This window comes from Entelurus aequoreus, linkage group LG03, assembly GCF_033978785.1.
Source record: "Entelurus aequoreus isolate RoL-2023_Sb linkage group LG03, RoL_Eaeq_v1.1, whole genome shotgun sequence".
NCBI classification, from domain to species: Eukaryota; Metazoa; Chordata; class Actinopteri; order Syngnathiformes; family Syngnathidae; genus Entelurus; species Entelurus aequoreus.
Window position 1 is genome coordinate 77,039,945 of NC_084733.1, and position 16,467 is coordinate 77,056,411.

Consider the following 16,467-nt stretch of genomic DNA (forward strand, 5'->3'; position numbering starts at 1 on the left):
ACATTGACGTCCCACTGGGGTGAGTTTTCCTTGCCCGTATGTGGGCTCTGTACCGAGGATGTCGTTGTGGCTTCTACAGCCCTTTGAGACACTTGTGATTTAGGGCTATATAAATAAACATTGATTGATTGATTGATTGATTGATTGATATGGCAGGTTGTTTTTCTGTCACCTTGGGGAAATGGCATAATGAGGAAAAGAACAATGTAATGTAACTTGGAAAATTATGTACAGAACAGAGGAGATATTGTTAAATTACATTTTTGGTTTTGAGCGGGTTTTTTTTGTTTTTTTTGGACAAAACTTGTCCATCATCCAGCTACCGCGGATCAGGGCATGCCTCATACCTAAGACTATAAAAATGGGACCCATTGCCTCCCTGCTTGGCACTCAGCATCAAGGGTTGGAATTGGGGGCTAAATCACCAAAAATGATTCCCGGGCACGGCCACCGCTGCTGCTCACTGCTCCCCTGTGGGGATGGGTCAAATGCAGAGGATAATTTCACCGCACCTAGTGTGTGTGTGACAATCATTGGCACTTTAACTTTTAACTTTAACTTTTCAATGTTAAACCACGCCCAGATTGAGCCACGCCCACAACATACGTAGAAACAGATACAGACTTTTGTCTTTACTCCCTTGTATATACAGTCCATGGTTTACTTTCGTCTTCACTTGTCGGCCTCATCACCATGACAATCACAAGTACCACAACACTCGCTGAACCAACACAGCTGATAATTATGACACAAGAATACAGTCTACCAAATAAGAAACTAAATAATATATTGAATACATGCACTAAATGTAACACACACACATATTCCAGCTTTAGATCTGTATTTAAATAGTGTGGATAGAATGAAATACACCGAACATATAGTGTAAAATATTCAAAGTAAACCTAAAGATGTGTCAGAAGTGTGTTTATAGTTTGGATGGCGTCTAGTTTTTAAGCATAGAGTGTATAGCCGATGCTTCTTTGTTTAGCATTCCGTAAATCTATCTATTACACGAGCAGTGGAGAAATGGCGTCACTTCCGGGTGTGTTTTGACGCACATTAAGCTGACTTTATATTAATATAACTTATATGTGCATCAATATAGTGATATTGTATATGAACATTTATGTGCACATCATGTTCAAAAACAGAGCATCTATATGGAGTAGAATGAGTTTTATTCGCACGTGTGTGTCATAGCACCATGCAGGACGGAATGTTTGCTCAAAAAAAGAAACAACTTTAGAAAGCAACTTTTTTGGTTATATATCGTTCAATATGATAATGTAATGATGATAAATGTTCATAATAAATTAATCGCTCATTTTTTTAATCACTTGACAGCACTAATTGTTATGTTGTTGTATATGATATGCGGAATTGATTACTTTGGACAAAAGTTTAAATGTAAAAAGTGGATAAAGTGTATATCGGAGAATGCTGGAAAAAAGCGTGGACAAATTACTATTATAATTACTGTATTATACATTCATAATCATGAACTATAAAGCACTTTTAAACTGTCTAAATCCCGACATCCAGGCTATATTATATGCTTCAAATACAATAATGAGGGATGTGTGATATGTAGAAATACAATAATATGGGACTGTAAAGCAATATACGGGCTTAACAGGTGAGTGGGGTACCTCAATAGATAGATAGATAGATAGATAGATAGATAGATAGATAGATAGATAGATAGATAGATAGATAGATAGATAGATAGATAGATAGATAGATAGATAGATAGATAGATAGATAGATAGATAGATAGATAGATAGATAGATAGATAGTAGTACTTTATTGATTCCTTCAGGAGAGTTCCATCAGGAAAATTAAAATTCCAGCAGCAGTGTACAAAATTGAGATCGAATTTAAAAAGTAAAAAGTAAATAATGGGGGTATAAATGGAAACAAAATAGAGAAATATTACAATAGAATAAAAATAAAAAGCAACAATGAGAATAAAAATATAACAGTAAAATAAAAATATAACAAGAGAAACTAGGCAGTAGTGACCATGTTATGAAAAAGTATTGCACTGTTATTGTTTTGCATCCCCTGTCGTCCTAGTACCCCCCATCCCCCCCAGAGAGGAGTTGTACAGTCTAATGGCGTGTGGGACAAAGGAGTTTTTTAGTCAATGGCACCTAAATGACCACTACATATAATCTAAATCATCTTACCTTCTTTTGGCAAATGGCTGATATTTCAGCTGCAAGGCAAATAAAGAGAAGTGTTACATTTTCATCATAAATAAGAAAAATACATTACATTCAGCTTACGTAAGACCCTTTCAATTCATAAATAGGCTTTTTTTGTGAAGAAGGGTTCCATGCAGCATGTTGAACAATATATTCATATGAACTCCAAACCTTGTTTTGTTTGTGAATACACACCTTGAGGCAAAAGCACGTCAACAAGCCATTCAGCGTGGTCTCTGAAAAGACATGTAAAAACAATGTTTTAGTTCCCAGCAACATTCATCATCCATGTACAGCGGTACTTCAGTTTTTATATGATTTGGTGTAGGACTAATTCATATGCAAGCATGTCCTTTCCCTGATGTGAGTGCTCAAACAAAGAATCCCACCGTTAGTAACTCAGGGCTTGTACAAGCTACAAAATGGAATGTATAATTTTTGGGCGTCTTGCAGGAGATTTATTAAGACTGTGTGTATAATTGATAACAAAAAAAAAATTGGTGCAGTCCGCCCTATTTAAATTGAAACTATTTTAAAGAGGTTTGTGTGTTTACGCTGGCCGTCACCATGGAGACATTCATTTCCCTGCCCATTTAGACTTAGATTTAGACAAACTTTAATGATCCACAAGGGAAATTGTTCCACAGAGTAGCTCAGATTCATAGCCTCATGTTTTCCAACCTGTGGCATTTTGTCATGTTGTTGGCGGGCAGCACACAAATATATGTATCGCCTTTACTTGGCTGTATTGAAGCGCAATCTGTAAAACGTAGACAACAGCACACACTTTTAGCACTCTGAAGGGGCACTCTGAAAGGTGCTGTGGTGTTATAATGGTTTGTTTGGAATGATTAGATGCAAGAAAATGCATATTGCAAGGCGTTTTTTCATATATTCTAATATTGTATTTCCTATATGAAAAACTAACACTATTAACAAAAAACGCCAGCAGACACCAAAACGAATCAATTGAACTTGGTTTAATCAGGCCATTACGTTATCCAGCAGCTATAAAACTAAAAATGTTAATTGCTGAATAAACGATATGTCCAATATTTTTATTTCTGAGGATAAAATATGATGGACAGACTTTTCTCTCATTCAATCATCTATCATTGCAGTGTGATCGCCACCTTTCCCACAGCCATTTTTGCGTAACTGTGCCAGTTTGCATGAACATTACAGACGTGCTAAATATAGACACAAAGCAGCAGCCGCAGAGTCTTACTTAGTCTTGGTCTTTCGTCTTGATAAATCACATTGCGTGTGCTAAATGATTATATTTGCATTTCTTCCTCCCAATATTGGGGGTGTTCTGGTAATCATCTTATATTCTGCATAAAGACAGACAAACTACATGGATTGCACTCTCCATTTTGCTCCGATAAGAGATGCAATCTTCTGCGCACAAGCTTAGAAGATCAGCTTTGCATGTGCTATCAAATTTGCACGTGTTTTAGTACAAGCAAACCATTATTAGATCAGGCCCTCAGTCTCTGTACTTTTTTTATTGAGTACAGCTACAAAATAATTCACCACGGAGCCAAGAAAGTTGTGAGTACCGGCGCTTTAATAAAATAGGTGAGAAACTATATTGATTTCAATACAGAACTCGTAGTAAAGTACAAAGGTTGTGTCCGCGAGGCTCTCCACCTCCCTCTCCACCCACTGAAGAAGAACTACTTTTTGGGGGGGAAATTTGTCTATAATTAACAATCCTTATGAGAGACAAGAACTCTTCTTTTTTTTTAATGCATTCTATGTCGTAAATAAACGTAAATAAAATTCTGCTTACAATAGAGCCAATGAGAGCCATGAAGTCATTGCATCTACTGTGTTTATTTCGACCACAAAATCCAATAAATAACCATCCAAAATGTGCCAACAATACTCCATTTACATCTCATGATCTGAATACTAACCAAGTATTAGCGATAGTGTTATTATAAGCGCTAACGTTAAGGCCCTATATTGATCAGCGAGATGCTGCTATACTGACATCATGAGCTGCTTTTCGCCTCAGAGCTCATGAAAGATTGTTCTAGATTATAAATCAGGCCTCTCACTTGGGTAGTAAAAGGATGTGGCCATAAACTAAGAAGTTGGTACGCGTTTACAGCCAACTTAGACCCGGCAATACTGAAAAAGAGCCGAAAAGACGCTTCGTTCATCCCCTCTTTTATCTTCCCGAAGATTATATCATTATATCATTACAGCGGGAATCTATCAACTTTCCAGGGCCGTTACTAGGATTTGACAAATACCGAGGTAAAAAATTAGTTATCCGTGAGGAACTTTAAAGCGTTGAAATCATGTGTATCCCAGCGCCATATAAATCATATTACCTTGAGCAACACAATGATTTTCCAGAACAACAGAAACTTTAATTGAGCTATAACCATCTATCATTCATCTAACATCTTTGATAATCAGCATGATTTTGTAACAGTCCACTTTTTTTTATTAATATCCTGAACTTTAGCAAACAATTTTAACATCATCAAAACATAAATTTAAAAAACATTACTAATTTTCAACCACGACCAGGGTTCGAACCCAAGATCTTTTGCATTGCACTGCAAGTGATGAAAGAAATGTTGCCTTCATATTTTAATCAGTGACAGACCATGACGTGGCCAGGAATCCATTTGGGGTAAAATATTCAATAATTTACATTTTATTGTGCTTCTTCACTCAAAATGCCCTAATATAATGGATCGGATCATGTTTAAAGTAAGGGTTAAAACGATCTCCATCCACACAAGTATAGTTTCAAAACTGTCTATGTCTACACACAAACGCATACACCTGCTGTCATGCACATTTTGTCCAATCAGAAGCCTGAAAAAAGCAGCAACAGCTGACTTGGTGGCATTATACCTGCTATTATGCTTATTTAGATCGACTTTAGACGTTCAATGACATGTACATTATCTTTAAAACCAACGTGCACGTACACACAGAGCCCTGGGAACATTATTAAAGAGCGAAAGCACGCCTGTGCTGCTGAAACCCAACACTCATAGGATTATAACGTGTTCAGCAACATGGTGATGTATTACATGTGCAGTGAAGTGTACATTATTTCTAAAATCAGCACACACTATCGAGCCATAAACCATTTTGCATGTTCAGGTGCCTATTTAAAGCGCACAGACGTTCGTGTGCCGCTGCAAAACTTTTGTGGAATTATAAAGCATTTTTAATCATCTATATAGTACATGTGCAATGAAGTGTGTATTGTCTTTAACATCAGTACACACTACAAGGAGGACGCTACATCATGTTTTTTTTAGTAGTCGCTTGGTCGCTTTTTACGCGCGTGCACGATCGCGCCCGGCTTCATCTACAAAAATGGAAGCAAGACACGTAAGTTAACCCTTGTGTGGTGTTCGGGTCTATGGGACCCGTTTTTGATTTTTATTAAAAGAAAAATGATACAATTAATTAATTTTTCAAACTGAGACTCACTGGCTTTGGCTCATTTTCTGTGAAGAACATATATCAGAATACATATTTAATGAACACACACACCATACACCCCCCCTACACATTTCTATTACATTTAAAATGTCCGGGGTCCACTGGACCCGGGGCTAATAGAAGTGTGGAAATTGATGTTCTGTGTACCACACACCCACACACACACACACACACACACACACACACACACACACACACACACACACACACACACACACACACACACACACACAGCAGACCTAGACAGGAGGAGGACAGAGTGTAGGTACACAGATCATCAGAGGGTCAAATGTGCGACAAAATGAGCGCAGACAGTGTTGACAAACAATGTTGCAACCTTGTGTGGGAACCACAGGTGCAGAAACACAAAAGAAGAATCCCTGTGGGATGCAGAAACTGGCAGAGAAATTTCCATGCAATGTTTGTGTTGTTGTTACTCAGCCAGTGTTTGTGGGTCTTAGACTTAGACTTACTTTTTATTGTCGTTCAAATTTGAACTTTACAGTACAGATAGGAACGACATTCCGTTGCATTAGCTGGTTGGCAGTGCAGGATAAAAAAGCAATAAGGTGCAGATATAAATAAATAGATTACTGTAAAGATAAATATATTGCACTTTTGCATATGCATCTACGTTTATGGATGTATGTTATATTGTCTTTATATTCCAGTGAGTTCATCCATTTTTGGGGGGAGTTGAGGGGATTATTATGATGCGTTCAAGAGTCTTACGGCCTGAGGGAATAAGCTGTTACAGAACCTGGAGGTTCTGCTTCGGAGGCTGCGGACCTCTTTCTAGAGTCCAGCAGTGAAAACAGTCCTTGGTGGGGGTGGGAGGAGTCTCTGCAGATTTTCTGAGCCCTGGTCAGGCAGCGGCTTTTTGCAATCTCCTGAATAGGAGGAAGAGGAGTCCTGATGATCTTTTCCGCCGTCCTCACCACTCTCTGGAGAGACTTCCAGTCTGAGGCACTGCAGGCTCCAGTCCAGACAAAGATGCTGTTGGTCAGTAGGCTCTCTATAGTTCCTCTGTAGAATGTGGTGAGAATGGGGGGAGGGAGCTGGGCTCTTTTCATCCAACGTGAAAAGTGAATGCGCCGCTGAGCTCAGGTGTGTAGGCACCAGGTTATATTGTCAGTTATCTGCACCCCCAGGAACTTGGTGCTGCTTACCATCTCCACCGCTGTGCCGTTGATGAAGAGTGGAGCGTGGCTGGACTGGTGCTTCCTGAAGTCGACAATGATCTCCTTGGTCTTGTCGACGTTCAGGACCTGGTTGTTGGTTCTGCACCAGTCAACCAGATGTTTCACTTCCTCCCTGTAGTCCATGTCGTTGTTGTCACTACTGTCGTGTCGTCCGCATACTTCACAATGTGGTTAGTAGTGGACCTGGCGCAGCAGTCATGGGTCATCAACGTGAACAGCAGCAGACTCAGGACGCAGCCCTGGGGGGAGCCGGTGCTCAGGGAGATGGCACTGGAGGTGTTGTTGCCCACTCTCACAGATTGGGGTCTGTCTGTGAGGAAGTCAAGCAGCTAGTTGCATAGGGGGGTACTGAATCCAAGGGGGGCCAGTTTGCTCACCAAGTGCTGCGGGATGATGGTGTTGAATGCCGAGTTGAAGTCCAGAAAAAACATCCGCACATGTGTGTCCTTTCCTTCCAGATGTGCTAAGCTCAGGTGGAGTGCAGAGAAGATGGCGTCCTCTGTGGGGCGGTTAGGGCGATAAGCAAACTGGTATGGGTCGAATGTGGGGGGATGTCTGGAGACTATGTATTCCTTTACCAGCCTCTCGAAGCACTCCATTACAGATGTTTTTTGGGATAAGTCAGTATTTTAACATAAAGTGTTTGATTGTGAGGCATTAAAAGGCACAAAATGCAACGGGTCCATCAGACCCACGAACACTGGCTGAGTAACAACAATATGAACACCACACAAGGGTTAACTTCATGATTTGTCGTTAAACAAGAACCAAACACAAAATATAATGTTGCATCTTTCTTATGACACAGAGCAAAAAGTCTTGCTTGTCAAAGTTGTCCCATCAGGTGGAGGTTCGACAGCGATGGTATCCAAAACAGCTGACTGTCATTAGTGCTGGCGAGAGTGTCGCAAAGTGTGTCTTGTTTATTTATGTAGAGTGAAAATAGCAGCATGTTTACGTTCAAACATACAGTAAGTCCTCTTGTAGTGTGTTCAAAGCCAGCAAGGCAGTGTTGTTGAGCTTTGAAAACGTCATCACAAGTCTCCATTTGTGCCGTGTACACGCATACGCTTAGCGGAGAGTTTTGGAACTCCACACTTTGGCCAGTGTTTGCAAAAGTCTGCGTTTTTAAAGACAAGAGTCTGCGTGTGCGTGTGGACAAGAGGCCTAAATGCAAAGATAAGTATGCTTTTATTAAGTATCTGTGTTTGTGTGGACATGGCCTAAAATTGGACTGGAGTTGTAGTGGCTGTGCGTGACCAAAGATCATATATTATTATTATTATATAGGATGTTTTAGGCATGGTGATGTGTAGCGCAAATGATGTCCCACACAAAGAATATTTACAGTCAGTCATATCCTCATCCTTTTGTCACCTAAAGAAAATACAATGGTAGTTACGGCCATGCAACTTCCTATCAGTCGGCATCCCAGTGAGAGCAGACATTGTACAGTAAGTGATGGTTTATTATGTGCGTTGGCCTTCATTAAGTCTGCAGTGAGGAATAATCAGAGATGTTGTCGAAGGAAAACACGTACGTTGTGATGCCTTTTTGAAATCTATGCAGCGCCACATGCTCAAAATGAGCAAAATACGTAAATATGACATGCTACATTACATTACATATATACTTACACTGTGTATATAAAACCTTAATGGAAGTGTTTGAATGTTTTTTTAAGGGCTTTAAAGGCAGAATACTGCAACTCCCATAGGCTCCATTGTAAAATGACTTGTGATCGCATTCATTTATAAGTTAGAATGCATAAAAATAGAAAACAATGTGTGTTCTCGTCTTACATAAGGATTGTGAATGATAGATCAAATTAAAAAGTGCGTGTTTAGTACAGGTAAAAGCGATCAATTTCATCATCATTGTATGTATTTTACATTGTTTTCTGCATGTAAAACTATAATTATTATCTATAAAATGTGTTTTTTGTTAATATGTTTGCTTGTTTGGAACAGATACATTATTTCTTAAAGGAAAAAGGTTTAGATTTCCGTATTATATGGTCTTTTACTATAAAAATAAAAAAAGGTCCCACTAAGATGAATGTCATGGAATAATGAAAGACAGGCAGTGGGTTTTGTTGGGAATGTGAAGTCAATGAAGAAGAGGATTGGAGAAGGGAAGAAGGAGTGCGGCGTACCCGGCTATTCGCTGGCTGCACTCCTCGCATATGTAGAGAGGGGGTGGCTTGTCTCCCAGGGCAACTGAAAGAGTGGGATCTATACACATCTGCAATAGAAGAAAATGTGTTGTTAAATTAATCTGTATTAATTTTTTGCTGGTGTCCCACACAGTCGGCCAGTAAAAGAAATACTACAACACTAAACCCAGTCTCTGCACGCCTCGATGTGAATGGCTGCCTGCATATGCTGCACTCTGCTCTCTTGCAACCTGTACTTGGCATCACGCTCTGTGAATTACTGTTCCCCATACCGCCATCCCTGAGGGCTATGTGGGGTCACCACTTCCAATTAAGCCCAACCCCCCACACCCAACAGCTCCTGATAATTGAAATATGTCCCCGTCCGTACTTCTGCTCACACTCTGTTTGTCCCTTTTCAAAACGGCTGCACGAAGGCAGGCCGAGCAAATAACAGAGAGCACCAGCAGACTGTGTTTGTGTGCGTGTGTGTGTGTGTGTGTGTGTGTGTGTGTGTGTGTGTGTGTGTGTGTGTGTGTGTGTGTGTGTGTGTGTGTGTGTGTGTGTGTGTGTGTGTGTGTGTGTGTGTGTGTGTGTGTGTAAGTGCGGGTGGGTAGGTTGTACAAACGTACAAGGAGAGATGCTGATATCATTACAGCTGCCTGGATCTGCACTGATTTATTTACCGTGGGGCTCACAAAAGCAAACACGCTGATGTGTATGCTCGAACAATCTGCAGCATGCCACATGCAGGCCCTGAGAAGTTTGTGCTTGCAAACAAGAAAGCATAGCAAGGCTAATAAAAAAAAAACAACACACACAATACTAATAGAAATGCATTTTAAAGGACGTCTCGGTTTATTTTACCTTGACAGCAGGTTTATTGATGGCATTGTGGCACTCAATATGTTGACAGTGAATGGGGTTCCAAGCTGTTAGGAATAAATTACGAGAGGGCAAAGGAGGGATGGAAAAATGGAGAGCTTTGGTTAGTTTAGGGACACACAGAGCAGACAGACTGCACCTAAAGAATATCTGACCAGTGTACTGCAGCCCTCTGTATTCACTGATGGCTCCAGGTGGCTTTAGGTTGGGCCAGTAATGAAAGAGCATCTGCACTGCTGGAGGCTTGACTTGGGATGGTCCATAGGATATGACGTACAGAAGGTCCTAAACACAGCATACATGTCAACGTAGACCCTTGAACAAGTGAGCAAGAATCCACACTAAAGCTGTCGCCAAATGTTTCCAATTAAAGGCCCACACACACACTAACACAATGATGGCAGAAACCGTCATGCAAGGCAGTAACCTCGACCCATCAGGAGCAAAGGTGAAGTGTTGAGAAGTGTAGTGCTAAAAATCTAAAGACATTATGCTGAATTTGAGACCGTTTAAAAGTGATGTCAGTAAGCCCTAATGAGAACACGTAGCTTTAATGTGAATGAGCTATGTTTGACAGTGTGTTGCTCCAAAAAACACTGCTGTGCATTTCATTTGCTTTTTATGTATACAGTGCATCTGTATTCACAGCACTTCACGTTTTACACATTTTATGTCAAAGACGTATTCCAAAACGGAAAAGAAACTCCACAAATAATGACAATGTGAAAAGTTGTATTTTTTTTAAGTTCGCAAATCTATCAAAAATAAAAAAATAAAGGTTCCACCAATCAGGCCCGTATGCTATAGTGGCAAAACTGAAGCCATTTCTTAGTCAAAAGTTTGCCGAAATGCACCTGAAATACTCTCAGACTATGAAAAATACAAAATGATCTGGTCTGATGAGACAAAGATTAAATTATTTGGTGTGAATGCCAGGCATCATCTTTGGAGGAAACCAGGCACCGCTCATCACCAGGCCAATACCATCCCTCCAGTGAAGCGTGGTGGTGGCAGCATCATGCTGTGGGGATGTTTTTCAGCAGGAGGAACTGGGAGACTAGTCAGGGTAGAGGGAAAGATGAATGCAGCAATGTACAGAGACATCCTGGATGAAAACCAACACTTATCATCCAACCTGATGGAGCTTGAGAGGTGCTGCACAGAGGAATAGGTGAAACTGCCCAAAGATAGGTGTGCCAAGATTATGGCATCGTATTCAAAACAAACTTGAGGCTGTAATTGCTGGCAAAGGTGCATCAACAAAATGTTTGAGTTTGAGTTAGAGTTTATTTCAAACATGCATGTATACAACATGACACGTCACAATTTCCAGTTTCTCTTTTCAACATGTTCGACAAGGAGTAGGAAGAAGCAGAGCTTATTTAGTCCCACCATATTCCATTACACAGCAGTTGCTAACACTTTTGTTCACTTCCTGTTCTCAATTTATTCACAATATATTCCATAAGTAATAACATCCAAAAATTCATAAATAAATAATAATTAGTGAAGTAAGTTATATTTCATATGGTGCGATAAATAAGATTATCAATAAATTCAGAGTGTGTATCATGGTTCTTCTTCTTTGTACTTTGTAAACACTTTAAGTTTGAAAAGTTTCTTGAATTGGCTCATATTAGTACATTATAGATTAGTAAATTGTATTGAGCTAAGGCTGTGAATACTTATGTACATGTGTTTAGTTTTTTTGTTTTTTTAATAGATTTGCGGAAAAAAAATTAAAAAACCTTTTCACATCGTCATTATTGGGTATTGTCTGCAGAATTTTGAGGACAAAAATTAATTAATTCCATTTTGGAATAAAGCTGTAATATAACAGGAATAAGTGAAGCGCCGTGAATACTTTCCTGACGCAAGATTATTACATTACATGGGGCATTTAGCTAGGCCATCGTGTCAGAGGCGGGTTTTTTTTATGACATCATAAAAATTACAAAAAGCAACCGTATAGGCGCTTTTTCTCTCAAAAGTAGAACAACAATGAAAGGAGATAATAGATTTGTCTCATGTTTGGTGATAAAGAAGGCTTTAAGATCACATATTACTGTTAGATCATCACACATCCATCTATATATTTTCTACAGCTTGTCCCTTTTAGGGTCGCGGGGGGGGGGGCTGGAGCCTATCCCAGCTGCACTTGGGCAGAAGGCAAAGTACACCCTGGACAAGTTGCCACCTCATCGGAGGGCCAACACAGATAGACAGCATTAAAACATTAATTTTGCACAATAAGGGGCCTTTGAATAATGATTATACTCAATTTTGATCCACTCAATGTCTGAGAGGTATCAATTCAACACATTCTCTCTAAAAAAAAAAAAGCACAATTGTCTTTTTAAAGGCCTAAAATCCATTATTGAAACTATTGTATCAGCTTAATTGCTAACTTTAATGCTAGCATTAGTGAACATTTTACAAGATGGAACACAATAAGAAATGCCTAAAATGTGTACTTTTACAACAACTGTAGCAAAAAATTTAATATATACTGTAGTCGGGACCTGCATTTTCCTGTTTTCATTAGTTTCTAGCTGTGATGCTAATGTTAGTAATGCTTTAGATTAGAGATGTCCGATAATGGCTTTTTTGCCGATATCCGATATTCCGATATTGTCCAACTCTTAATTACAGATTCCGATATCAACCGATACCGATATACACAGTCGTGGAATTAATACATTATTATGCCTAATTTTGTTGTGATGCCCAGCTGGATGCATTAAACAATGTAACAAGGTTTTCCAAAATAAATCAACTCAAGTTATGGAAAAAAATGCCAACATGGCACTGCCATATTTATTATTGAAGTCACAAAGTGCATTATTTTATTTAACATGCCTCAAAACAGCAGCTTGGCATTTGGGACATGCTCTCCCTGAGTGAGCATGAGGAGGTTGGGGTGGGCGGGGTTGGGGTGGGCAGGGTTGAGGTGGGGGTAGGGGGCAGCGGGTAGCGGGTAGCGGGGGGTGTATATTGTAGAGTCCCGGAAGAGTTAGTGCTGCAAGGGGTTCTGGGTATTTGTTCTGTTGTGTTTATGTTGTGTTACGGTGCGGATGTTCTCCCGAAATGTGTTTGTCATTCTTGTTTGGTGTGGGTTCACAGTGTGGCGCATATTTGTAACAGTGTTAAAGTTGTTTATACGGCCACCCTCAGTGTGACCTGTATGGCTGTTGACCAAGTAAGCTTGTCATTCACTTATGTGTGTGTAAAAGCCGCATATATTATGTGACTGGCTCGGCACGCAAAGGAAGTGCCTTTAAGGTTTGTTGGCGCTCTGTACTACTCCCTACGTCCGTGTACACAGCGGCGTTTTAAAAAGTCATACATTTTACTTTTTAAAACCGATACCGATAATTTTGAAACCGATATCGATCATTTCCGATATTACATTTTAAAGCATTTATCGGCCGATAATATCTGCAGTCCGATATTATTGGACATCCCTACTTTAGATACCTACAGTAATCAGCACAACAGCGTGGCCGTAGTTTCATTTAATAAGGCAGTAGTTCTAAAACTTTTTCACCAAGTACCACCTCAGAAAACACTTGGCTCTCCAAGTACCACTATAATAACCAACTATAAAATACAGTAGCAAAGTAGGCCTAACTATTCATTAAAAACAAGGGTGAGGTTTTGTTTAGCAAGTATATTTAATATTGTTGGCCACTCTAACATTACACACAGTTTGAACATTAACACTGTGTTTGAATCTAGGAAAATAAAACACTGTACTTTAAGCAAGTGATTATTTGGCGTACCACTAGATGTAGACCACGTAACACGAGTGACAAAGCCGTGTACAGAGAGAGTATGGTCAACTACTGCGTGGTTGGTAGAAAGGCCGTGCCAGCAACCTGAAGGTTCTTGGTTCAATCCGTGGCTTCCGCCATCCTAGTCAAGTCCGTTTTGTTCTTGAGCAAGATACTTTACCCTTGCTCCTGATGGCAGCTCCCACTATCAGTGTGCGAATGGGTTGATGTGGAAAAAGTCTGAAAGCGCTTTGAGTACCTTGAAGGTAGAAAAGTGCTATACAAGTATAACCCATTTAAACGAGAGGCGTCATCTTTGCTACCAATGACGTAAGCATGCGATGACATTCGTTCTGACATTTGTTTTCCAGACAAAATCAATCAAAATAATATGTCTAAGTATAGTTGTAAACATATTCTCGCTTATAAACTTACAATAAAACTTTTTGCGTCAAAGTATAATTTAGTGGCTGTATTTGATGCGGTCTGCCGCTACATTCATGCAGTGCTAAGTCACCAGCTGGTTTTCTAATACGCTCCCACCCGCACAATGTACCGGTACGTCAAAAAAACCCAATGACCAAAAATAAACATATTACCCACATTTTGCCAAAATCTTCATCTGCTTTGAACCAACAACTCGACAAGCAAACAAACAGGCACTCGGCAAGTCTAAAATATCAATGTGCGAATCGACCAATTTAAAAGATGTTTAGCAGATTCACAGATAAAATGTATAACTTATATTTTAATAGGGATTCCAATCAAGTATTTACTAACAGTGCCTAGATGAAACATGCTTCGGCGGGGAGCAGCTTTTAAGCTTCCACATGCTACAAACTTTCCTTGGCAAGATTAAATGACCCTCCAAAACTGAAATCAACATCTGTGATTGCGATGCATTGCGTAGAGAGAACGCAGCGCTGCTCTCCATTCCGCAGCCATACACGACTTCTGGTCCAATAGTCGTCTAAAATCTTGTCCTTACAATTGTAAAAATAGGTCTTAAGAGGATACAGGTAAACATGTCTTTTGTTAGCCCCAAAGCAGCACACAACACGGCATGGTGACACAGCGAAAAACTTGTTAAATAAAAGAAATGCCTAGTGAAGGAGTGCAGTACAGCATAAAGCTAGCATCAAAAATGGTCGCAATAATGGCGCTCGGAAGTGACGTTAGGGTCTTTTGACCAATCATTGAGATCGGGTTGGCCAAACTCTCTCTAAACGCGGCTCTGATTAGTGGTACACGTTTGAGAATCACTGTAGTAAGGCAAGTAAACACACTCACTAACTAACTGTATAATTTGAAACAAATTCTACGATGATAATGAACGTTTATGCTACCAGAAAAATCAGTCAAATAGCAACTAAAATCAAACTTAATGAAACTGATACCTTCCACACTTCCTGTTTGTGCTTCATTAGACACTCCAGCAACTGACAGTGATACACTAGAAAAAGACAAAGTACCAATGAGAAAATATTTAAATATACCCATGCACTATGTGGTCAAAAGTATTGGCACACACCTATAAATTGATGAGTAAATACAGGCCTGGACTAGCCCTATTGGCCCCGCAGCCTCAAATGTGTCCCAACACTTTTGCAAGAATTTGTTAAGGGCATTAAACATGTGGGCCTACCTGGATTTGTAGTGTACTGCATTGCAATCATCAGCATTGACGAAGCAGACAAATTAACATAGGCAGGAACTCCCCCCTCCCTCCGAGTGGACCCTACTGCAATTGAGAGACAGATGAAGACTTGATAGACACCTCGGTGAAGTAATTCTATATATTTGGGTACAGGTGCATAGCTTTTTATCTGATTCTGCCTCAGAAACATACAGCATGAACTAATTTCTAACCTCAAGTTACACGTTACACTAATGTATCTGGTTAGTAGTTATTGGACATACTGCATGTGTAAGTCCTAATGTACTGTGATGCAAGTGGAACCTCTCAAGTCAACCCATGTGATACTACTACCAATTTATTTCAATTCAAAAAGAGTTAAGAAAATCTATACGACTCAATTATATTTGAAATGATCTTCCAGTGTCAAACTGTCGCCATTAAAACCTTGATGAACTGCACATACAATGTAGACATTTTAGTGTAAAACAATATGTTTTTCCACCACTTTTCCTCCCGAGAGTGATGGGTGAGCTGGAGCCTAACCAAACGACATGGGGCACAGTCTGGTCTGGTCACCATCACAGAGCGCGCAAAGGTGGAAGTGAGTGTGAGAGAATTGTTCAGTCAGCTTCATCTATGGAGCTTTTAACAGTTTTAAGTGAGGCAAAGTTAATGACAGAAAGGTCAAATAATGTGATCGTCATTCTTTGTTGTAAAAGTGTAAAAGACTTCTGTGTGCCTTGGAGGCCAGTCTCCTCATGCTAACACTAACCAGCTACGGCTGACTTGTATTCTTCTATTATTGATGTCAACTAGTTGCTTAGGCCAGTGGGGGGTCGCAAGCAGATTTCCATTACTTGTGTCTACAGTACAGTCTAGTATTCATGTTAGAATGATACTCAATCTAATCAACAGGCTCCTTGTTTTACCCAGTAGAAGTAATAAGTGCATAGGAACATGTGTATAACGCTAAGGGCGGCGAAGAGATGGAGAAGTTTGAAAAGAAAAAAGGAGTTGTCGTCAGCAGTATATGTGAAGAATGTCACTCACACAGTGTGTCATAAAGATCAATAAATAGTTAATAATATACAGTAGTTCCCAATTTCTGTGCCCCAGGGC

The 16,467-nt window shown here is 39.8% G+C and overlaps 1 protein-coding gene across 1 annotated transcript in view; it reads right to left on the reverse strand.

Moving 5' to 3' along the window:
* LOC133646887 (protein unc-79 homolog) overlaps positions 1 to 16,467 on the reverse strand; it is a 106,562-nt gene that overhangs the window by 79,384 nt on the left and 10,711 nt on the right. The window contains exons 4-10 of the mRNA XM_062042777.1: positions 15,355 to 15,450; positions 15,107 to 15,162; positions 10,092 to 10,221; positions 9,919 to 9,983; positions 9,052 to 9,140; positions 2,407 to 2,447; positions 2,194 to 2,222 (exon numbers count right to left, since the gene is read on the reverse strand). Of these exons, the coding sequence (XP_061898761.1) occupies positions 2,194 to 2,222; positions 2,407 to 2,447; positions 9,052 to 9,140; positions 9,919 to 9,983; positions 10,092 to 10,221; positions 15,107 to 15,162; positions 15,355 to 15,450 (506 nt within the window). The remainder of the gene's footprint in view (positions 1 to 2,193; positions 2,223 to 2,406; positions 2,448 to 9,051; positions 9,141 to 9,918; positions 9,984 to 10,091; positions 10,222 to 15,106; positions 15,163 to 15,354; positions 15,451 to 16,467) is intronic.